The sequence below is a fragment of the Panulirus ornatus genome, chromosome 67 (assembly GCF_036320965.1).
Source record: "Panulirus ornatus isolate Po-2019 chromosome 67, ASM3632096v1, whole genome shotgun sequence".
Classification (NCBI taxonomy): domain Eukaryota; kingdom Metazoa; phylum Arthropoda; class Malacostraca; order Decapoda; family Palinuridae; genus Panulirus; species Panulirus ornatus.
In genome coordinates, this window is record NC_092290.1 from 12,702,297 (window position 1) to 12,728,106 (window position 25,810).

Here is a 25,810-nt window from a genome sequence, read left to right on the forward strand (position 1 = left end):
AATTAAGAATTAGTTGACAAAGATTAAAAGTAGAACTTTGCTAGAGCCAGTGAAATCAAGAATGGTGTTTACGTAACCCCTGAAAAATTCTTTGCTATATATTTTCGTATCAACAAAGCAAAGCGTGGATAATATGTTCATTCAAAACTCGCTCGACAAAAAAAAAATCTTATGTCTTTAGCATTCACATAATTCATGAATTATTTCAATGAATGATCAATATATACATTTTTAGATTAAGATGCGTATAATTCTTGTATTAATCAACAATTCCTTATTTGATTTCGCTATATGCATGCGTTTTGGTGATGATGTTTACTCTTAATTGATAAATGACTTTGTTATAAGAACTTGAAGTCGCATCTGCGACGAGCACAGATGCCCGCATCAGGGTCACTGTGTTAGTACATACTGATGGGTTGTATAGTGTGGTGACGTACTAGTGCCCAAACGACATACTGTGGCCCTGCTCTAACAGCTGTTTCAATTTTTGAACCTCTCTCTCTCTCTCTCTCTCTCTCTCTCTCTCTCTCTCTCTCTCTCTCTCTCTCTCTCTCTCTCTCTCTCATACACACACACACACACACACACACACACATTTATATATATATATATATATATATATATATATATATATATATATATATATATATATATATATATATATATATATATATATATATATATATATATATATATATATATAATTCATTTCGGTGTTCCATGTCGAATCATTAAGATACAATGCCATGAATGAATATCATATTGCTGGCGCTACCTTACTAACGCGGGAAACGGAGAACAAGTACAAAAGTAAAGAATACATTCTATGTTTATTTGACTGATGAACACCACATTACATAACACTATACAATACAGTTTATATAGTATACTCTAAAGAACTCTTTACACGAAAAAAAAGATTGTATATATATATATATATGTATATATATATATATATATATATATATATATATATATATATATATATATATATATATATATATATATAATATATATATATATATATATATATATATATATATATATATATATATATATATATATATATATATATATATATATATCAAGGATTATACTGGGTTTTTCATACCCAAACCCATTTCTTGACAATCTATTTCTAGTTATTCCGTCAAGTTATATTAGACGGGAGCTGTGGTCACTTCACCTACGTATGCAGATGTGTTCGGCACCGTAATATGCTGATGAACGCCCTCTGAAAGTCCTTGTTGAAGATTGTGTAGATGACTGGGTTGAGGAGAGAATTGAAGTATCCCAGCCAAGTAATGGCGTTCATGGCCTTAATGCTGGGTAAGGGGCAGGAGACACACAAGCCGAGGATGACATACGCCAGGAAAAAGGGAAGCCAGCACACGACGAAGGAACCCATGATGATGAAGAGTGTGCGGACCAGGCGACGTTCCTTCGTCAGCGAAATCCTCTGCTTCTCCGCGATGAACTTCTTCACAGCCAGTCCCATGCTCTTCCGCTTCACAGCTGGAGTGGAAACGCCTTTTCCAGCTTCGCCTTCCCTGTGTCGGTTGCTCTCGCTGTCGCTGACTGATGTCTCTGGTTGAGATGGAGACAGAGATATTCCCGGCGTAAGGCTCCGGATGCATCTGTGCCCAGGTTTTTTGGCTGCTAGATTCAAGAGGCTTGCGATCCTCACGTTCTTAGGATCCGCTGATCTCTTTTTCCTACCAGCCTCCGCGCGTTCGCGAAGTCTACGCTTGTTGGCGATGAAGATCTTGACGTACATGACTAACATGAAGACCAGAGGACAGTAGAAGGACCCGGCTGACGAGTAGATGACGAATCCCTTCTGCCTGGACAGTACGCACGGCGTCTCATCAGTGAACACCTCTGGCCAGTCATTCCAGCCCAGGAGAGGCGGGAGGCTAATGGCTAAGCTCATGACCCACACCAAACCGATCATGATGAGGACCCGCTTCAATGTCCGCTTCTGGGCGTAGTTGATGGGGTCGGTGATGGCCCAGTAGCGGTCAAGGGCGATGGCACACAAGTTGAGGATGGACGCCGTGCAGCACATGATGTCACAGGTGAGCCACATCTCACACAGGTGGATGCCGAATATCCACTTGCCTATGATGCTGTAGGCGACGTTGAACGGCAGCACGAACACCGCTACAGTCAGGTCCGCCACAGCCAAGGACACGATGAAGAAGTTCTGGACGATCCTCAACGGGCGGTAAGTGAAGACAGACAAGATGACGAGGACGTTGCCGAAGATGGTGAGGACGATGATGATACTGAGCGAGACTATGGTCACTGCCATCTCCCACATTGGCATCGAGTGGTGCCCTGCATCATCGAGGTGAAATGGATGATGGTCCTCAGAGTTGTGAATAACATCTGGCCCAGTTTCAACTCCCTCCATACCTGAATGGATCTTGAGTTATATGTTACCGCTCACAAAAGAGGCCAGAGGATGGAAACTTGCTCCAGCATCAGCTCAGAAATCAAATTATGTGGATCATTCGTTCAAGTATGTACACATATCACTTTCTTTCCATTACCTGAGTACTATCTCACTTCACATATCAGCTATATAGATATATCACCGTGAGATATCGTCTCCTGGCTTTCTCAATGTCCATAGATGAATTCCTTCTCTGTGGCTATATTTCAAGACAATATTCCACTACTATACATACAAACAGCTTACGTCAGAACCATGTACCTCTCTTGACATATCTCATGTTGACATTGTGAGCTGCTGTACTTCTCTCTACACAAAGTGGTCTGAAAAGTAGATAATATCAATAATTGCAGGCATATGAATGTAATTCAAGTTAAAAAGTGATAAACTATTCCAATCTAAAAAAAGAGGATATATATATATATATATATATATATATATATATATATATATATATATATATATATATATATATATATATATATATAAGTACATAAATATATACATATATATATATATATATATATATATATATATATATATATATATATATATATATATATATATATATATATATTTTTTTTTTTTTTCTTTTTTTTTGCTTTGTCGCTGTCTCCCGCGTTTGCGAGGTAGCGCAAGGAAACAGACGAAAGAAATGGCCCAACCCACCCCCATACACATGTATATACATACGTCCACACACGCAAATATACATACCTACACAGCTTTCCATGGTTTACCCCAGACGCTTCACATGCCTTGATTCAATCCACTGACAGCACGTCAACCCCGGTATACCACATCGATCCAATTCTCTCTATTCTTGCCCTCCTTTCACCCTCCTGCATGTTCAGGCCCCGATCACACAAAATCTTTTTCACTCCATCTTTCCACCTCCAATTTGGTCTCCCACTTCTCGTTCCCTCCACCTCCGACACATATATCCTCTTGGTCAATCTTTCCTCACTCATTCTCTCCATGTGCCCAAACCATTTCAAAACACCCTCTTCTGCTCTCTCAACCACGCTCTTTTTATTTCCACACATCTCTCTTACCCTCACATTACTTACTCGATCAAACCACCTCACACCACACATTGTCCTCAAACATCTCATTTCCAGCACATCCACCCTCCTGCGCACAACTCTATCCATAGCCCAAGCCTCGCAAACATACAACATTGTTGGAACCACTATTCCTTCAAACATACCCATTTTTGCTTTCCGAGATAATGTTCTCGACTTCCACACATTCTTCAAGGCTCCCAGGATTTTCGCCCCCTCCCCCACCCTATGATTCACTTCCGCTTCCATGGTTCCATATATATATATATATATATATATATATATATATATATATATATATATATATATATATATATATATATTTATAAACTATTCGACATTTCCCGCGTTAGCGAGGTAGAGTTAAGAACAGAGGACTGGGCCTTTGTGGGATATCCTCACCTGGCCCCCCTCTGTTCCTCCTTTTGGAAAATTAAAAAAAAAAAACGAAAGGGGAGGATTTCCAGCCCCCCGCTCCCTCCCCTTTTAGTCGCCTTCTACGACACGCAGGGAATACGTGGGAAGTATTCTTAGTCCCCTATACCCAGGCGTCAGCGACGTAGCGCAAGGAAACAGACGAAAGAATGGCCCAACCCACCCTCATACGCATGTATATACTTACACGTCCACACACGCAAATATACATAAGTATACATCTCAATGTACACATATATATACACACACACAGACATATACATACATACACATGTACATAATTCATACTGTTTGTCTTTATTTATACCCATCGCCACCCCTCCACACATGGAATAACAACCCCCTCCCCCCTCATGTGTGCGAGGTAGCGCTAGGAAAATACAACAAAGGCCCCATTCGTTCACACTCAGTCTCTAACTGTCATGTAATAATGCACCGAAACCACAGCTCCCTTTCCACATCCATGCCCCACAGAACTTTCCATGGTTTATCCCAGACGCTTCACATGCCCTGGTTCAGTCCATTGACAGCACGTCGACCCCGGTATACCACATCGTTCCAATTCACTATATTCCTTGCACGCCTTTCACCCTCCTGCATGTTTAGGCCCCGATCACACAAAATCTTTTTCACTCCATCTTTCCATTTCCAATTTGCTCTCCCACTTCTCCTCGTTCCCTCCACCTCTGACACATATATCCTCTTGGTCAACCTTTCCTCACTCATTCTCTCCATGTGAACAAACCATTTCAAAACACCCTCTTCTGCTCTCTCAACCACACTCTTTTTATTTCCACACATCTCTCTTACCCTTACATTGCTTACTCGATCAAACTACCTCACACCACATATTGTCCTCAAACATCTCATTTCCAGCACATCCACCCTCCTGCGCACAACTCTATCCATAGCCCACGCCTCGCAACCATACAACATTGTTGGAACCACTATTCCTTCAAACATACCCATTTTTGCTTTCCGAAATAATGTTCTCGACTTCCAAACATTCTTCAAGGCTCCCAGAGTTTTCGCCCCCTCCCCCACACTATGATTCACTTCCACTTCCATGGTTCCATCCGCTTCCAGATATATATATACTCATATATATATATATATATATATATATATATATATATATATATATATATATATATATATATATATATATATCTTTTTTTTATACTATTCGCCATTTCCCGCGATAGCGAGGTAGCGTTAAGAACAGAGGACTGGGCCTTTTAGGGAATTCCCTCACCTGAGTATATATATACTCATATATATATATATATATATATATATATATATATATATATATATATATATATATATATATATATATATATATATATATATATACATATATATGATCCTGGCTGTTGTAGATTATATGGTAGGGCGTGCTCACATACACTATTTACGTGTTGTACAGTTAGGTTCTCTAACGTGCTATCTGCTGGTTGCATGAACTTATGAGAAATGACCAGTGGAGACCCTGTTGCTCCAATGTGAGACGAAGGGTATTCGATTACATAATATATATATATATATATATATATATATATATATATATATATATATATATATATATATATATATATCCCTGGGGATAGGGGAGAAAGAATACTTCCCACGTATTCCCTGCGTGTCGTAGAAGGCGACTAAAAGGGAAGGGAGCGGGGGGCTGGAAATCCTCCCCTCTCGTTTTTTTTTCTCTTTTTTTTTTTTTTTTTTAATTTTCCAAAAGAAGGAACAGAGAAGAGGGCCAGGTGAGGATATTTCCTCAAAGGCCCAGTCCTCTGTTCTTAACGCTACCTCGCTGTCGCGGGAAATGGCGGATAGTATGAAAAAAAAAAAAAAAAAAAAATATATATATATATATATATATATCATCCCTGGGTATGGGGGAGAAAGAATACTTCCCACATATTCCCTGCCTGTCGTAAAAGGCGACTAAAAGGGGAGGGAGCGGGTGGCTGGAAATCCTCCCCTCTCGTTTCTTTTTTTAATTTTCCAAAAGTAGGAACAGAGGAGTCCAGGTGAGGATATTCCAAAAAAGGCCCAGTCCTCTGTTCTTAACGCTACCTCGCTAACGCGGGAAATGGCGAATAGTTAAAAAAAATATATATATACATTATCCCTTGGGATAGGGGAGAAAGAATACTTCTCACGTATTCCCTGCGTTTCGTAGAGGGTGACTAAAAGGGGAGGAAGCGTGGGGCTGGAAATCCTCCACTCTCATTTTTAGTTTTCCGAAAGAAGGAACAGAGAGAGGGCCAAGTGAGGAATTCCTTCAAAGGCTCAGTCCTCTGTTCTTAATGCTACCTCATTAATAGTATGAAATATATATATATATATATATATATATATATATATATATATATATATATATATATATATATATATATATATATATATATATATATTTTTTTTTTTTTTGAAACTATTCGCCATTTTCCGCATTAGCGAGGTACCGTTAAGAACAGAGGACTGGGCCATTGAGGAAATATCCTCGCCTGGCCCCCTTCTCTGTTCCTTCTTTTGGAAAAAATTAAAAAAGATAGAGAGGGGAGGATTTCCAGCCCCCCGCTCCCTCCCCTTTTAGTCGCCTTCTATGACACGCAGGGAATACGTGGGAAGTATTCTTTCTCCCCTTTCCCCAGGGATAATATATATATATATATATATATATATATATATATATATATATATATATATATATATATATATATATATATATATATATATATATATATATATATATATATATATATATATATATATTTTTTTTTTTATACTTTGTCGCTGTCTCCCGCGTTTGCGAGGTAGCGCAAGGAAACAGACGAAAGAAATGGCCCAACCCCCCCCCATACACATGTATATACATACGTCCACACACGCAAATATACATACCTACACAGCTTTCCATGGTTTACCCCAGACGCTTCACATGCCTTGATTCAATCCACTGACAGCACGTCAACCTCGGTATACCACATCGCTCCAATTCACTCTATTCCTTGCCCTCCTTTCACCCTCCTGCATGTTCAGGCCCCGATCACACAAAGTCTTTTTCACTCCATCTTTCCACCTCCAATTTCGTCTCCCTCTTCTCCTTGCTCCCTCCACCTCCGACACATATATCCTCTTGGTCAATCTTTCCTCACTCATCCTCTCCATGTGCCCAAACCACTTTAAAACACCCTCTTCTGCTCTCTCAACCACGCTCTTTTTATTTCCACACATCTCTCTTACCCTTACGTTACTCACTCGATCAAACCACCTCACACCACACATTGTCCTCAAACATCTCATTTCCAGCACATCCATCCTCCTGCGCACAACTCTATCCATAGCCCACGCCTCGCAACCATACAACATTGTTGGAACCACTATTCCTTCAAACATACCCATTTTTGCTTTCCGAGATAATGTTCTCGACTTCCACACATTCTTCAAGGCCCCCAGAATTTTCGCCCCCTCCCCCACCCTATGATCCACTTCCGCTTCCATGGTTCCATCCGCTGCCAGATCCACTCCCAGATATCTAAAACACTTCACTTCCTCCAGTTTTTCTCCATTCAAACTCACCTCCCAATTGACTTGACCCTCAACCCTACTGTACCTAATAACCTTGCTCTTATTCACATTTACTCTTAACTTTCTTCTTCCACACACTTTACCAAACTCAGTCACCAGCTTCTGCAGTTTCTCACATGAATCAGCCACCAGCGCTGTATCATCAGCGAACAACAACTGACTCACTTCCCAAGCTCTCTCATCCTCAACAGACTTCATACTTGCCCCTCTTTCCAAAACTCTTGCATTTACCTCCCTAACAACCCCATCCATAAACAAATTAAACAACCATGGAGACATCACACACCCCTGCCGCAAACCTACATTCACTGAGAACCAATCACTTTCCTCTCTTCCTACACGTACACATGCCTTACATCCTCGATAAAAACTTTTCACTGCTTCTAACAACTTTCCTCCCACACCATATATTCTTAATACCTTCCACAGAGCATCTCTATCAACTCTATCATATGCCTTCTCCAGATCCATAAATGCTACATACAAATCCATTTGCTTTTCTAAGTATTTCTCACATACATTCTTCAAAGCAAACACCTGATCCACACATCCTCTACCACTTCTGAAACCACACTGCTCTTCCCCAATCTGATGCTCTGTACATGCCTTCACCCTCTCAATCAATACCCTCCCATATAATTTACCAGGAATACTCAACAAACTTATACCTCTGTAATTTGAGCAATCACTCTTATCCCCTTTGCCTTTGTACAATGGCACTATGTACGCATTCCGCCAATCCTCAGGTACCTCACCATGAGTCATACATACATTAAATAACCTTACCAACCAGTCAACAATACAGTCACCCCCTTTTTTAATAAATTCCACTGCAATGCAATCCAAACCTGCTGCCTTGCCGGCTTTCATCTTCCGCAAAGCTTTCACTACCTCTTCTCTGTTTACCAAATCATTTTCCCTAACCCTCTCACTTTGCACACCACCTCGACCCAAACACCCTATATCTGCCACTCTATCATCAAACACATTCAACAAACCTTCAAAATACTCACTCCATCTCCTTCTCACATCACCACTACTTGTTATCACCTCCCCATTTGCGCCCTTCACCGAAGTTCCCATTTGCTCCCTTGTCTTACGCGCTTTATTTACCTCCTTCCAGAACATCTTTTTATTCTCCCTAAAATCTAATGATACTCTCTCACCCCAACTCTCATTTGCCCTCTTTTTCACCTCTTGCACCTTTCTCTTGACCTCCTGTCTCTTTCATTTATACATCTCCCACTCAATTGCATTTTTTCCCTGCAAAAATCGTCCAAATATATATATATATATATATATATATATATATATATATATATATATATATATATATATATATATATATATATATGTATTGGAAAGGATCACAATTTTGCGCGTGATCAAGATATTCCTATGAGTCCACGGGGATAATGAAACACGAAAGTTCCCAAGTGCACTTTCGTGTAATAATCACATCATCAGGGGAGACACAAGAAAGAAATATAACAGTCAGTTGATATACATCGAAGAGACGAAACTAAGACGCCATTTGGTAAACATGTTTACCTAACGTGAAGGTCTAGAGGGGAGCAACAACGATGGTTACTTAAAGAAAGAGAGCTGAGGTACAGAGAAGGGTTAGAAACCTTTGATCTGACCATCGAGGGAAAACAGAAGAGTAAGCGGTGAGCTGATCACAACCTTTAATTTCTTAGACCAGCTTGATGACGCCGACAATGGACAACAAGATGCCATAACATGAAATTAGTATAGAAACTCGTCATAAATAACGAAAAAAAAAAGACTTCTGTAGTGTTGATTTAGTGGATGAATGGAATAAATCGTACGAGGAAACTGTGAATGTGGACAACATGCAGACGTGGTGAAATGGCGTTTGATAAAAGTCACTGTTCAAATGATGTCAATATCCGTCCCCATAAAAGACACCAACAGGTGATTACAAATGGATAATTCTTCACATCCAAACCTCAACACAGAGGCACTCGTACAAAGGCAGACAAAGAGAGACATATGGAAAGAACCAGAGAAAATACAGATTAAAGGACATTGATATAAATACTAATTGCAAATGTGAAAACAATTATGAACTAAACCGCCTCTAGTATACAAAGAAAAATAGGCGTTAGGGACATTTGGGAAAATTCTCATCAAACATTGTGAATTCACGACTTCACAACACAAAATGTATAATTGTGAAGTCACATCTTTACGTTGCAGAATTATCATTCCATAATTATCATACAAATAAATTGGCCATTAATCAAGGTTATATAATTGTATCGTGCTGTAAGCTAATTGTCAAATAGTTTGAGTTGGTTTTGATCTTTTTTTCCTTTACTGTAAATGACTTTTATATAATAGTCAGACGTAGAGGAAACGTATGGACAATTTGTCTTACCCGTTCATTGTCCCGACGATAGTGCCTTAAACATCACGTGCATCCGGCAGCAGGAACTTAACAATAACGTGCGTCCGGCAGCGTTGTCGTAAGCTTGACGTACGTCCGGCAGCACTGTCTTAAACTTGACATACGCCCAGCAGCAGTGCCTTAGATTTGACATACGTTCGGCAGCAGTGTCTTAAACATGACGTACGTCCGGCAGCAGTGTCTTCAACTAGACGTAGGCCCGGTAGTGCTCCTCGTAGCCTGACTTACGCCAAGAAGTAACTGTGTCCTCGGTATCAGTGATCCTCCGTGGCTTTCACTATATTTAACCACACGGATGGTCAGCTGTGCTGGAAAAGGAAGGTAAAAATTCATGAAAAAAGAAATGCTGTAAGATTCTTTATTTGCTATATCTCCCTCCTCTCTGTATATATATATATTCATATATATATTCATATATATATACATATATATATATATATATATATATATATATTTGGGAGCGGGGGGCTGGAAATCCTCCCCTCTCATTTTTTTTTTTAATTTTCCAAAAGAAGGAACAGAGGGGGCCAGGTGAGGATATTCCAAAAAAGGCCCAGTCCTCTGTTCCTAATGCTACCTTGCTAACGCGGGAAATGGCGAATAGTTTAAAAAAAAAAAAAAGAAAAAAAAAAAAAATATTATATATATATATATATATATATATATATATATATATATATATATATATATATATATATATATATATATATATATATATGGGCTATGGATAGAGTTGTACGCAGGAGGGTGGATATGCTGGAAATGGGATGTTTGAGGACAATATGTAGTGTAAGGTGGTTTGATCGAGTAAGTAATGTGGGGGTGAGAGAGATGTGTGGAAATAAAAAGAGTGTGGTTGAGAGAGCAGAAGAGGGTGTTTTGAAATGGTTTGGTCACATGGAAAGAATGAGTGGGGAAAGATTGACCAAGAGGATATATGTGTCAGAGGTGGAGGGAACGAGGAGAAGTGGGAGACCAAATTGGAGTGGAAAGATGGAGTGAAAAAGATTTTGAGTGATCGGGGCCTGAACATGCAGGAGGGTGAAAGGCGTGCAAGGAATAGAGTGAATTGGAACGATGTGGTATACCGGGGTCGACGTGCTGTCAATGGATTGAACCAGGGCATGTGAAGCGTCTGGGGTAAACCATGCAAAGCGTGTGGGGCCTGAATGTGGAAAGGGAGTTGTGGTTTCGGTGCATTATTACATGACAGCTATAGACTGAGTGTGAACGAATGGGGCCTTTGGTGTTTTTCCTGGCGCTACCTCGCACACATGAGGGGGGAGGGGGATGTTATTCCATGTGTGGCGAGGTGGCGATGGCAACAAATAAAGGCAGACAGTATGAATTATGTACATGTGTATATATGTATATGTCTGTGTGTGTATATATATATATATATATATATATATATATATATATATATATATATATATATATATATATATATATATATATATGTATACATTGAGATGTATAGGTATGTATATTGTGCGTGTGTGGACATGTATGTATATACATGTGTATGTGGGCGGGTTGGGCCATACTTTCGTCTGTTTCCTTGCGCTACCTTGCTAACGCGGGAGACAGAGACAAAGCAAAATATATAAATAAATAAATAAATAAATATATATATATATATATATATATATATATATATATATATATATATATATATATATATATATATATAGATATATCCCTGGGGATAGGGGAGAAAGAATACTTCCCACGTATTCCCTGCGTGTCGTAGAAGACGACTAAAAGGGAAGGGAGCGGGGGGCTGGAAATCCTCCCCACTCTTCTTTTTCTTTTCTTTTTTTATTTTCCAAAGGAAGGAACAGAGAAGGGGGCTGGATGAGGATGTTTCCTCAGAGGCCCAGTCCTCTGTTCTTGACGCTACCTCGCTGACGCGGGAAATGGCGAATAGTATGAAAGAAAGAAAAAAAGAAAATATATATATATATATATATATATATATATATATATATATATATATATATATATACATTTATACATTTATACATTTCCCTTTTCCACAGCCAGAGGTTGAACCATTAAGTGACATTCATTTTCTCATTTCATTGCAAGCTAGAAGTTTCAGTTTTCTAAATTATTTCTAACTTTTTCATATGTATATATATGTATATGTGTGTGTGTGTGTATATATATGTGCGTGTGTATGTGTAAGTATATGTGTGTATATACATATATATATATATATATATATATATATATATATATATATATATATATATATATATATATATATATATATATATATATATATATATATATTTTTTTTTTATACTTTGTCGCTGTCTCCCGCGTTTGCGAGGTAGCGCAAGGAAACAGACGAAAGAAATGGCCCAGCCCCCCCATACACATGTACATACACACGTCCACACACGCAAATATACATACCTACACAGCTTTCCTTGGTTTACCCCGGACGCTTCACATGCCTTGATTCAATCCACTGACAGCACGTCAACCCCTGTATACCACATCGCTCCAATTCACTCTATTCCTTGCCCTCCTTTCACCCTCCTGCATGTTCAGGCCCCGATCACACAAAATCCTTTTCACTCCATCTTTCCACCTCCAATTTGGTCTCCCTCTTCTCCTCGTTCCCTCCACCTCCGACACATATATCCTCTTGGTCAATCTTTCCTCACTCATTCTCTCCATGTGCCCAAACCATTTCAAAACACCCTCTTCTGCTCTCTCAACCACGCTCTTTTTATTTCCACACATCTCTCTTACCCTTACGTTACTTACTCGATCAAACCACCTCACACCACACATTGTCCTCAAACATCTCATTTCCAGCACATCCATCCTCCTGCGCACAACTCTATCCATAGCCCACGCCTCGCAACCATACAACATTGTTGGAACTACTATTCCTTCAAACATACCCATTTTTGCTTTCCGGGATAATGTTCTCGACTTCCACACATTTTTCAAGGCTCCCAAAATTTTCGCCCCCTCCCCCACCCTATGATCCACTTCCGCTTCCATGGTTCCATCCGCTGACAGATCCACTCCCAGATATCTAAAACACTTCACTTCCTCCAGTTTTTCTCCATTCAAACTCACCTCCCAATTGACTTGACCCTCAACCCTACTGTACCTAATAACCTTGCTCTTATTCACATTTACTCTTAACTTTCTTCTTCCACACACTTTACCAAACTCCGTCACCAGCTTCTGCAGTTTCTCACATGAATCCGCCACCAGCGCTGTATCATCAGCGAACAACAACTGACTCACTTCCCAAGCTCTCTCATCCCCAACAGACTTCATACTTGCCCCTCTTTCCAAGACCCTTGCATTTACCTCCCTAACAACCCCATCCATAAACAAGTTAGATCCGTAACTTCGGGAAAAGGATTGGCTCTGAGGATTGAGCCAGTCGGGCCTGTGCAGGAAGCGGGCCTGGGTTCAGGCGCAGGACTGGACGAGGTGAAGGAGGTTGTGGTGGTGGTGTTGGACTTACTTTTGGTGTTGTTGATTTTGTGTCCAAGCCCTCTGCATCATCACAGCAAAGTTCTTCTTCCTCCTCACCCGCCACCCATTGTTGGCACATCTCCGTGTTGCCCCTGTACTGTGTTTCGGCTACTTCTTTTTCTGTGCTGCTGCTGATGCTGTTGTCGTATGACTATGCATACACGCGTGCAGGCAGGGCTGTAGTAGTCAAGTGGTGCAGGCAAGCAAGGCAGTAGTAATGTGTCTGCGTCTTTGGTGTGGTTGCCTAAGGTGAAGGAAGGAAGGGTGTGGAATTTTGTGATGCACGGCTTCTCACTGATGACACCGATAGTAGTAGTAATAATATATATATATATATATATATATATATATATATATATATATATATATATATATATATATATATATATATATTATCCCTGGGGATAGGGGTGAAGGAATACTTCCCAGGCATTCCTCGCGTGTCGTAGAAGGCGACTAGAGGGGACGGGAGCGGGGGGCCAGAAATCCTCCCCTCCTTGTATTTTTTTAACTTTCTAAAATGGGAAACAGAAGAAGGAGTCACGCGGGGAGTGCTCATCCTCCTCGAAGGTTCAGACTGGGGTGTCTAAATGTGTGTGGATGTAACCAAGAGGTGAAAAAAGGAGAGATAGGTAGTAGGTTTGAGGAAAGGAACCTGGATGTTTTGGCTCTGAGTGAAACGAAGCTCAAGGGTAAAGGGGAAGAGTGGTTTGGGAATGTCTTGGGAGTAAAGTCAGGGGTTAGTGAGAGGACAAGAGCAAGGCAAGGAGTAGCAGTACTCCTGAAGCAGGAGTTGTGGGAGTATGTGATAGAATGTAAGAAAGTAAATTCTCGATTAATATGGGTAAAACTGAAAGTTGATGGAGAGAGATGGGTGATTATTGGTGCATATGCACCTGGGCATGAGAAGAAAGATCATGAGAGGCAAGTGTTTTGGGAGCAGCTGAATGAGTGTGTTAGTGGTTTTGATGCACAAGACCGGGTTATAGTGATGGGTGATTTGAATGCAAAGGTGAGTAATGTGGCAGTTGAGGGAATAATTGGTATACATGGGGTGTTCAGTGTTGTAAATGGAAATGGTGAAGAGCTTGTAGATTTATGTGCTGAAGAAGGACTGGTGATTGGGAATACCTGGTTTAAAAAGCGAGATATACATAAGTATACGTATGTAAGTAGGAGAGATGGCCAGAGAGCGTTATTGGATTACGTGTTAATTGACAGGCGCGCGAAAAGAGACTTTTGGATGTTAATGTGCTGAGAGGTGCAACTGGAGGGATGTCTGATCATTATCTTGTGGAGGCTAAGGTGAAGATTTGTATGGGTTTTCAGAAAAGAAGAGTGAATGTTGGGGTGAAGAGGATGGTGAGAGTATGTGAGCTTGGGAAGGAGACTTGTGTGAGGAAGTACCAGGAGAGACTGAGTACGGAATGGAAAAAGGTGAGAACAATGGAAGTAAGGGGAGTGGGGGAGGAATGGGATGTATTTAGGGAATCAGTGATGGATTGCGCAAAAGATGCTTGTGGCATGAGAAGAGTGGGAGGTGGGTTGATTAGAAAGGGTAGTGAGTGGTGGGATGAAGAAGTAAGATTATTAGTGAAAGAGAAGAGAGAGGCATTTGGACGATTTTTGCAGGGAAAAAATGCAATTGAGTGGGAGATGTATAAAAGAAAGAAACAGGAGGTCAAGAGAAAGGTGCAAGAGGTGAAAAAGAGGGCAAATGAGAGTTGGGGTGAGAGAGTATCATTAAATTTTAGGGAGAATAAAAAGATGTTCTGGAAGGAGGTAAATAAAGTGTGTAAGACAAGGGAGCAAATGGGAACTTCAGTGAAGGGCGCAAATGGGGAGGTGATAACAAGTAGTGGTGATGTGAGAAGGAGATGGAGTGAGTATTTTGAAGGTTTGTTGAATGTGTTTGATGATAGAGTGGCAGATATAGGGTGTTTTGGTCGAGGTGGTGTGCAAAGTGAGAATGTTACGGAAAATGATTTGGTAAACAGAGAAGAGGTAGTAAAAGCTTTGCGGAAGATGAAAGCCGGCAAGGCAGCAGGTTTGGATGGTATTGCAGTGGAATTTATTAAAAAAGGGGGTGACTGTATTATTGACTGGTTGGTAAGGTTATTTAATGTATGTATGACTCATGGTGAGGTGCCTGAGGATTGGCGGAATGCTTCCATAGTGCCATTGTACAAAGGCAAAGGGGCTAAGAGTAAGTGCTCAAATTACAGAGGTATAAGTTTGTTGAGTATTCCTGGTAAATTATATGGGAGGGTATTGATTGAGAGGGTGAAGGCATGTACAGAGCATCAGATTGGAGAAGAGCAGTGTGGTTTCAGAAGTGGTAGAGGATGTGTGGATCAGGTGTTTGCTTTGAAGAATGTATGTGAGAAATACTTAGAAAAGCAGATGGATTTGTATGTAGCATTTATGGATTTGGAGAAGGCATATGATAGAGTTGATAGAGATGCTCTGTGGAAGGTATTAAGAATATATGGTGTGGGAGAAAGTTGTTAGAAGCAGAGAAAAGTTTTTATCGATGATGTAAGGCACGTGTACGTGTAGGAAGAGAGGAGAGTGACTGGTTCTTAGTGAATGTAGGTTTGCGGTAGGGGTATGTGATGTCTCCATGGTTGTTTAATTTGTTTATGGATGGGGTTGTTAGGGAGGTGAATGCAAGAGTTTTGGAAAGAGGGGCAAGTATGAAGTCTGTTGGGGATGAGAGAGCTTGGGAAGTGAGTCAGTTGTTGTTCGTTGATGATACAGCGCTGGTGGCTGATTCATGTGAGAAACTGCAGAAGCTGGTGACTGAGTTTGGTAAAGTGTGTGAAAGAAGAAAGTTAAGAGTAAATGTGAATAAGAGCAAGGTAATTAGGTACAGTAGGTTTGAGGGTCAAGTCAATTGGGAGGTAAGTTTGAATGGAGAAAAACTGGAGGAAGTAGTGTTTTAGATATCTGGGAGTGAATCTGGCAGCGGATGGAACCATGGAAGCGGAAGTGGATCATTGGGTGGGGGAGGGGGCGAAAATCCTGGGAGGCTTGAAGAATGTGTGGAAGTCGAGAACATTATCTCAGAAAGCAAAAATGGGTATGTTTGTAGGAATAGTGGTTCCAAAAATGTTGTATGGTTGCGAGGCTTGGGCTATGGATAGAGTTGTCCGCAGGAGGGTGGATGTGCTGGAAATGAGATGTTTGAGGACAATGTGTGGTGTGAGGTGGTTTGATCGAGTAAGTAATGCAAGGGTAAGAGAGATGTGTGGAAATAAAAAGAGCTTGGTTGAGAGAGCAGAAGAGGGTGTTTTGAAATGGTTTGGGCACATGGAGAGAATGAGTGAGGAAAGATTGACCAAGAGGATATGTGTGTCGGAGGTGGAGGGAACTAGGAGAAGTAGGAGACCAAATTGGAGGTGGAACGATGGAGTGAAAAAGATTTTGAGCGATCGGGGTCTGAACATGCAGGAGGGTGAAAGGAGGGCAAGGAATAGAGTGAACTGGATCCATATGGTATACCGGGGTTGACGTGCTGTCAGTGGATTGAATCAGGGCATGTGAAGCGTCTGGGGTAAACCATGGAAAGCTGTGTAGGTATGTATATTTGCGTGTGTGGACGTGAATGTATATACATGTGTATGGGGGTGGGTTGGACCATTTCTTTCGTCTGTTTCCTTGCGCTACCTCGCAAACGCGGAAGACAGCGACAAAGCAAAAAAAAAAAATATATATTATATATATATATATATATATATATATATATATATATATATATATATATATATATATATATATATATATATATATATATATATATACATGTATATATATATATATATATATATATATATATATATATATATATATATACATATATATATATATATATATATATATATATATATATATATATATATATATATATATATATATATATATATATATATGTATGCACCTCTCAGCACATTAAAATCCAAAAGTCTCTCTTTCGCGCGCCTGTCAATTAACACGTAATCCAATAACGGTCTCTGGCCATCTCTCCTACTTACATAAGTATACTTATGTATATCTCGCTTTTTAAACCAGGTATTCCCAATCATCAGTCCTTTTTCAGCACATAAATCTACAAGCTCTTCACCATTTCCATTTACAACACTGAACACCCCATGTATACCAATTATTCCCTCAACTGCCACATTACTCACCTTTGGATATACATATATATATATATATATATATATATATATATATATATATATATATATATATATATATATATATATATATATATATACATGTATATATATAAATATATATATATATATATATATATATATATATATATATATATATATATATATATATATATATATATATATATATATATATATATATATATATATATATATATATATATATATATATATATATATATATATTGGAAAGGATCACAATTTTGCGCATGATCGAGATATTCCTATGAGTCCACGAGGAAAATGAAACACGAAAAGTTCCCAAGTGCACTTTCGTGTAATAATCACATCATCAAGGGAGACACAAAAGAGAAATATAACAGTCAGTTGATATACATCGAAGAGACGAAGCTAGGACGCCATTTGGTAAATGAGAAATCCGTCCCCAAAAAGCACCACAGTGATTAAAATGGATTTTTCTTCAAAAAATCAAACGGGCCTCACAAAGGCAACAAAAGAGACAAGGGAAAAAACCCAGAGAAAATACAGATTAAAGGACTTTGAATAAAATACTAATTGAAATGGAAAACAATATGAAAAAAACCCGCCCTATTACAAAAAAATGGGCGTTGGGGACTTTGGGGGAAAATTTCTCATCAAACATTGTAATTCACGACTTTCACAACACAAAAGTAAAATTTGGGTGAATCACATCTTTACGTTGCAGAATTATCTTCCATAATACAAACAAATAAATTGGCCATTAATTAAGGTTTTAACTGTATCGTGCGTAAGCTAATTGTCAAATTCTGATTTGGGTTTTGATCTTTTTTTTTTTACTGTAAATATTTTTATATAATAGTGCTAAGGAAACTATGGAAAATTTTGTCTTACCCGTTCATTGTCCCACGATAGTGCCTTAAACATCACGTGCATCCGGCAGCAGGAACTTAACAATAACGTTCGTCCGGCAACGTTTGTCGTAAACTTGACGTACGTCCGCAGCACTGTCTTAAACTTGACATACGCCCAGCAGCAGTGCCTTTAGATTGACATACGTTCGGAAAGCAGTGTCTATAACATGACGTACGTCCGGCAACATTGTCTTCAACTAGACGTACCCCCCGGTAGTGCTCTTCGTAGCCTGACTTACCCAAGAAGTAACTGTGTCCTCGGATCAGTGATCCTCCTTTGGCTTCACTATATTGACAACACGGATGGTCAGCTGTGATGGAAAAGGAAGGTTTAAAAAATTCATGAAAAAAAAAATTGCCTGTAAGATCTTTATTTGCATATCTCCCTCCTCTCTGTATAAAATATATATTTCATATATATATTTATATATAATTCTAATATTATATATATATATATATATATATTTGGGAGCGGGGGGCTGGAAATCCCCCCCTCTCATTTTTTTTTTTAATTTTCCAAAAGAAGGAACAGAGGGGGCCAGGTGAGGATATTCCAAAAAAGGCCCAGTCCTCTGTTCCTAATGCTACCTTGCTAACGCGGGAAATGGCGAATAGTTAAAAAAAAAAAAACGAAAAAAAAAAAAAATATATATATATATATATATATATATATATATATATATATATATATATATATATATATATATATATATATATATATATATATATACATATATATATATATATATATATATATATATAATATATATATATATATATATATATATATATATATATATATATATGGGCTATGGATAGAGTTGTACGCAGGAGGGTGGATATGCTGGAAATGGGATGTTTGAGGACAATATGTAGTGTAAGGTGGTTTGATCGAGTAAGTAATGTGGGGGTGAGAGAGATGCGTGGAAATAAAAAGAGTGTGGTTGAGAGAGCAGAAGAGGGTGTTTTGAAATGGTTTGGTCACATGGAAAGAATGAGTGGGGAAAGATTGACCAAGAGGATATATGTGTCAGAGGTGGAGGGAACGAGGAGAAGTGGGAGACCAAATTGGAGGTGGAAAGATGGAGTGAAAAAGATTTTGAGTGATCGGGGCCTGAACATGCAGGAGGGTGAAAGGCGTGCAAGGAATAGAGTGAATTGGAACGATGTGGTATACCGGGGTCGACGTGCTGTCAATGGATTGAACCAGGGCATGTGAAGCGTCTGGGGTAAACCATGCAAAGCGTGTGGGGCCTGAATGTGGAAAGGGAGTTGTGGTTTCGGTGCATTATTACATGACAGCTATAGACTGAGTGTGAACGAATGGGGCCTTTGGTGTTTTTCCTGGCGCTACCTCGCACACATGAGGGGGGAGGGGGATGTTATTCCATGTGTGGCGAGGTGGCGATGGCAACAAATAAAGGCAGACAGTATGAATTATGTACATGTGTATATATGTATATGTCTGTGTGTGTATATATATATATATATATATATATATATATATATATATATATATATATATATATATATATATATATATGTATACATTGAGATGTATAGGTATGTATATTGTGCGTGTGTGGACATGTATGTATATACATGTGTATGTGGGCGGGTTGGGCCATACTTTCGTCTGTTTCCTTGCGCTACCTTGCTAACGCGGGAGACAGAGACAAAGCAAAATATATAAATAAATAAATAAATAAATAAATAAATATATATATATATATATATATATATATATATATATATATATATATATATATATATATATATATATATATATATATATATATATATCCTGGGGATAGGGGAGAAAGAATACTTCCCACGTATTCCCTGCCTGTCGTAGAAGACGACTAAAAGGGAAGGGAGCGGGGGGCTGGAAATCCTCCCCACTCTTCTTTTCCTTTTCTTTTTTTATTTTCAAAGGAAGGAACAGAGAAGGGGGCTGGATGAGGATGTTTCCTCAGAGGCCCAGTCCTCTGTTCTTGACGCTACCTCGCTGACGCGGGAAATGGCGAATAGTATGAAAGAAAGAAAAAAAGAAAATATATATATATATATATATATATATATATATATATATATATATATATATATATATATATATATATATATATATATACATTTATACATTTATACATTTCCCTTTTCCACAGCCAGAGGTTGAACCATTATGTGACATTCATTTTCTCATTTCATTGCAAGCTAGAAGTTTCAGTTTTCTAAATTATTTCTAACTTTTTCATATGTATATATATGTATATGTGTGTGTGTGTATATATATGTGCGTGTGTATGTGTAAGTATATGTGTGTATATATATATATATATATATATATATATATATATATATATATATATATATATATATATATATATATATATATATATATATATTTATATATATATATATATATATATATATATATATATATATATATATATATATATATATATATATTTTTTTTTTTTTTTTTTCAAACTATTCGCCATTTCCCGCATTAGCGAGGTAGCGTTAAGAACAGAGGACTGGGCCTTTTTTGGAATATCCTCACCTGGCCCCCTCTGTTCCTTCTTTTGGAAAATTAAAAAAAAAAAAAAAAATAAAAGGAGAGGGGAGGATTTCCAGCCCCCCACTCCCTCCCCTTTTAGTCGCCTTCTACGACACGCAGGGAATACGTGGGAAGTATTCTTAATCCCCTATCCCCAGGGATAATATATATATATATATATATATATATATATATATATATATATATATATATATATATATATATATATATATATATTATCCCTGGGGATAGGGGTGAAGGAATACTTCCCAGGCATTCCTCGCGTGTCGTAGAAGGCGACTAGAGGGGACGGGAGCGGGGGGCCAGAAATCCTCCCCTCCTTGTATTTTTTTAACTTTCTAAAATGGGAAACAGAAGAAGGAGTCACGCGGGGAGTGCTCATCCTCCTCGAAGGTTCAGACTGGGGTGTCTAAATGTGTGTGGATGTAACCAAGAGGTGAAAAAAGGAGAGATAGGTAGTAGGTTTGAGGAAAGGAACCTGGATGTTTTGGCTCTGAGTGAAACGAAGCTCAAGGGTAAAGGGGAAGAGTGGTTTGGGAATGTCTTGGGAGTAAAGTCAGGGGTTAGTGAGAGGACAAGAGCAAGGCAAGGAGTAGCAGTACTCCTGAAGCAGGAGTTGTGGGAGTATGTGATAGAATGTAAGAAAGTAAATTCTCGATTAATATGGGTAAAACTGAAAGTTGATGGAGAGAGATGGGTGATTATTGGTGCATATGCACCTGGGCATGAGAAGAAAGATCATGAGAGGCAAGTGTTTTGGGAGCAGCTGAATGAGTGTGTTAGTGGTTTTGATGCACAAGACCGGGTTATAGTGATCGGTGATTTGAATGCAAAGGTGAGTAATGTGGCAGTTGAGGGAATAATTGGTATACATGGGGTGTTCAGTGTTGTAAATGGAAATGGTGAAGAGCTTGTAGATTTATGTGCTGAAAAAGGACTGGTGATTGGGAATACCTGGCTTAAAAAGCGAGATATACATAAGTATACGTATGTAAGTAGGAGAGATGGCCAGAGAGCGTTATTGGATTACGTGTTAATTGACAGGCGTGCGAAAGAGACTTTTGGATGTTAATGTGCTGAGAGGTGCAACTGGAGGGATGTCTGATCATTATCGTGTGGAGGCTAAGGTGAAGATTTGTATGGGTTTTCAGAAAAGAAGAGTGAATGTTGGGGTGAAGAGGATGGTGAGAGTATGTGAGCTTGGGAAGGAGACTTGTGTGAGGAAGTACCAGGAGAGACTGAGTACGGAATGGAAAAAGGTGAGAACAATGGAAGTAAGGGGAGTGGGGGAGGAATGGGATGTATTTAGGGAATCAGTGATGGATTGCGCAAAAGATGCTTGTGGCATGAGAAGAGTGGGAGGTGGGTTGATTAGAAAGGGTAGTGAGTGGTGGGATGAAGAAGTAAGATTATTAGTGAAAGAGAAGAGAGAGGCATCTGGACGATTTTTGCAGGGAAAAAATGCAATTGAGTGGGAGATGTATAAAAGAAAGAAACAGGAGGTCAAGAGAAAGGTGCAAGAGGTGAAAAAGAGGGCAAATGAGAGTTGGGGTGAGAGAGTATCATTAAATTTTAGGGAGAATAAAAAGATGTTCTGGAAGGAGGTAAATAAAGTGTGTAAGACAAGGGAGCAAATGGGAACTTCAGTGAAGGGCGCAAATGGGGAGGTGATAACAAGTAGTGGTGATGTGAGAAGGAGATGGAGTGAGTATTTTGAAGGTTTGTTGAATGTGTTTGATGATAGAGTGGCAGATATAGGGTGTTTTGGTCGAGGTGGTGTGCAAAGTGAGAATGTTAGGGAAAATGATTTGGTAAACAGAGAAGAGGTAGTAAAAGCTTTGCGGAAGATGAAAGCCGGCAAGGCAACAGGTTTGGATGGTATTGCAGTGGAATTTATTAAAAAAGGGGGTGACTGTATTATTGACTGGTTGGTAAGGTTATTTAATGTATGTATGACTCATGGTGAGGTGCCTGAGGATTGGCGGAATGCTTCCATAGTGCCATTGTACAAAGGCAAAGGGGCTAAGAGTAAGTGCTCAAATTACAGAGGTATAAGTTTGTTGTGTATTCCTGGTAAATTATATGGGAGGGTATTGATTGAGAGGGTGAAGGCATGTACAGAGCATCAGATTGGAGAAGAGCAGTGTGGTTTCAGAAGTGGTAGAGGATGTGTGGATCAGGTGTTTGCTTTGAAGAATGTATGTGAGAAATACTTAGAAAAGCAGATGGATTTGTATGTAGCATTTATGGATTTGGAGAAGGCATATGATAGAGTTGATAGAGATGCTCTATGGAAGGTATTAAGAATATATGGTGCGGGAGAAAGTTGTTAGAAGCAGAGAAAAGTTTTTATCGATGATGTAAGGCACGTGTACGTGTAGGAAGAGAGGAAAGTGACTGGTTCTTAGTGAATGTAGGTTTGCGGTAGGGGTGTGTGATGTCTCCATGGTTGTTTAATTTGTTTATGGATGGGGTTGTTAGGGAGGTGAATGCAAGAGTTTTGGAAAGAGGGGCAAGTATGAAGTCTGTTGTGGATGAGAGAGCTTGGGAAGTGAGTCAGTTGTTGTTCGTTGATGATACAGCGCTGGTGGCTGATTCATGTGAGAAACTGCAGATGCTGGTGACTGAGTTTGGTAAAGTGTGTGAAAGAAGAAAGTTAAGAGTAAATGTGAATAAGAGCAAGGTAATTAGGTACAGTAGGGTTGAGGGTCAAGTCAATTGGGAGGTAAGTTTGAATGGAGAAAAACTGGAGGAAGTAGTGTTTTAGATATCTGGGAGTGAATCTGGCAGCGGATGGAACCATGGAAGCGGAAGTGGATCATTGGGTGGGGGAGGGGGCGAAAATCCTGGGAGGCTTGAAGAATGTGTGGAAGTCGAGAACATTATCTCAGAAAGCAAAGATGGGTATGTTTGTAGGAATAGTGGTTCCAAAAATGTTGTATGGTTGCGAGGCTTGGGCTATGGATAGAGTTGTCCGCAGGAGGGTGGATGTGCTGGAAATGAAATGTTTGAGGACAATGTGTGGTGTGAGGTGGTTTCATCGAGTAAGTAATGCAAGGGTAAGAGAGATGTGTGGAAATAAAAAGAGCTTGGTTGAGAGAGCAGAAGAGGGTGTTTTGAAATGGTTTGGGCACATGGAGAGAATGAGTGAGGAAAGATTGACCAAGAGGATATGTGTGTCGGAGGTGGAGGGAACTAGGAGAAGTAGGAGACCAAATTGGAGGTGGAACGATGGAGTGAAAAAGATTTTGAGCGATCGGGGTCTGAACATGCAGGAGGGTGAAAGGAGGGCAAGGAATAGAGTGAACTGGATCCATATGGTATACCGGGGTTGACGTGCTGTCAGTGGATTGAATCAGGGCATGTGAAGCGTCTGGGGTAAACCATGGAAAGCTGTGTAGGTATGTATATTTGCGTGTGTGGACGTGAATGTATATACATGTGTATGGGGGTGGGTTGGACCATTTCTTTCGTCTGTTTCCTTGCGCTACCTCGCAAACGCGGAAGACAGCGACAAAGCAAAAAAAAAAAAATATATATTATATATATAAATATATATATATATATATATATATATATATATATATATATATATATATATATATATATATATATATATATATATATATATATATATATGTATATATATACATGTATATATATATATATATATATATATATATATATATATATATATATATATATATATATATATATATATATATATATATATATATATATACATGTATGCACCTCTCAGCACATTAAAATCCAAAAGTCTCTCTTTCGCGCGCCTGTCAATTAACACGTAATCCAATAACGCTCTCTGGCCATCTCTCCTACTTACATAAGTATACTTATGTATATCTCGCTTTTTAAACCAGGTATTCCCAATCATCAGTCCTTTTTCAGCACATAAATCTACAAGCTCTTCACCATTTCCATTTACAACACTGAACACCCCATGTATACCAATTATTCCCTCAACTGCCACATTACTCACCTTTGCATATATATATATATATATATATATATATATATATATATATATATATATATATATATATATATATATATATATATATATATATATATATATATATATATATACATACATACATATATATATATATATATATATATATATATATATATATATATATATATATATATATATATATATATATATATATATATATATATATATATATATATACATGTATATATATAAATATATATATATATATATATATATATATATATATATATATATATATATATATATATATATATATATATATATATATATATATATATATATATATATATATATATATATTGGAAAGGATCACAATTTTGCGCATGATCGAGATATTCCTATGAGTCCACGAGGAAAATGAAACACGAAAAGTTCCCAAGTGCACTTTCGTGTAATAATCACATCATCAAGGGAGACACAAAAGAGAAATATAACAGTCAGTTGATATACATGGAAGAGACGAAGCTAGGACGCCATTTGGTGAACATACATATATATATATATATATATATATATATATATATATATATATATATCACAAGTATATATATATATATATATATATATATATATATATATATATATATATATATA

General features: G+C 38.3%; 1 protein-coding gene across 1 annotated transcript in view; it reads right to left on the minus strand.

The window, feature by feature from the left end:
- Positions 1-823: 823 nt before the first annotated feature.
- The window catches only part of LOC139747033 (probable G-protein coupled receptor No18), a 59,026-nt gene continuing 34,039 nt past the window's right edge, over positions 824-25,810 (minus strand). The window contains exons 2-3 of the mRNA XM_071658775.1: positions 9,962-10,299; positions 824-2,784 (exon numbers count right to left, since the gene is read on the minus strand). Coding sequence (XP_071514876.1) covers positions 1,190-2,419 — 1,230 coding nt within the window. The 5' untranslated portion in view covers positions 2,420-2,784; positions 9,962-10,299 and the 3' untranslated portion in view covers positions 824-1,189. The remainder of the gene's footprint in view (positions 2,785-9,961; positions 10,300-25,810) is intronic.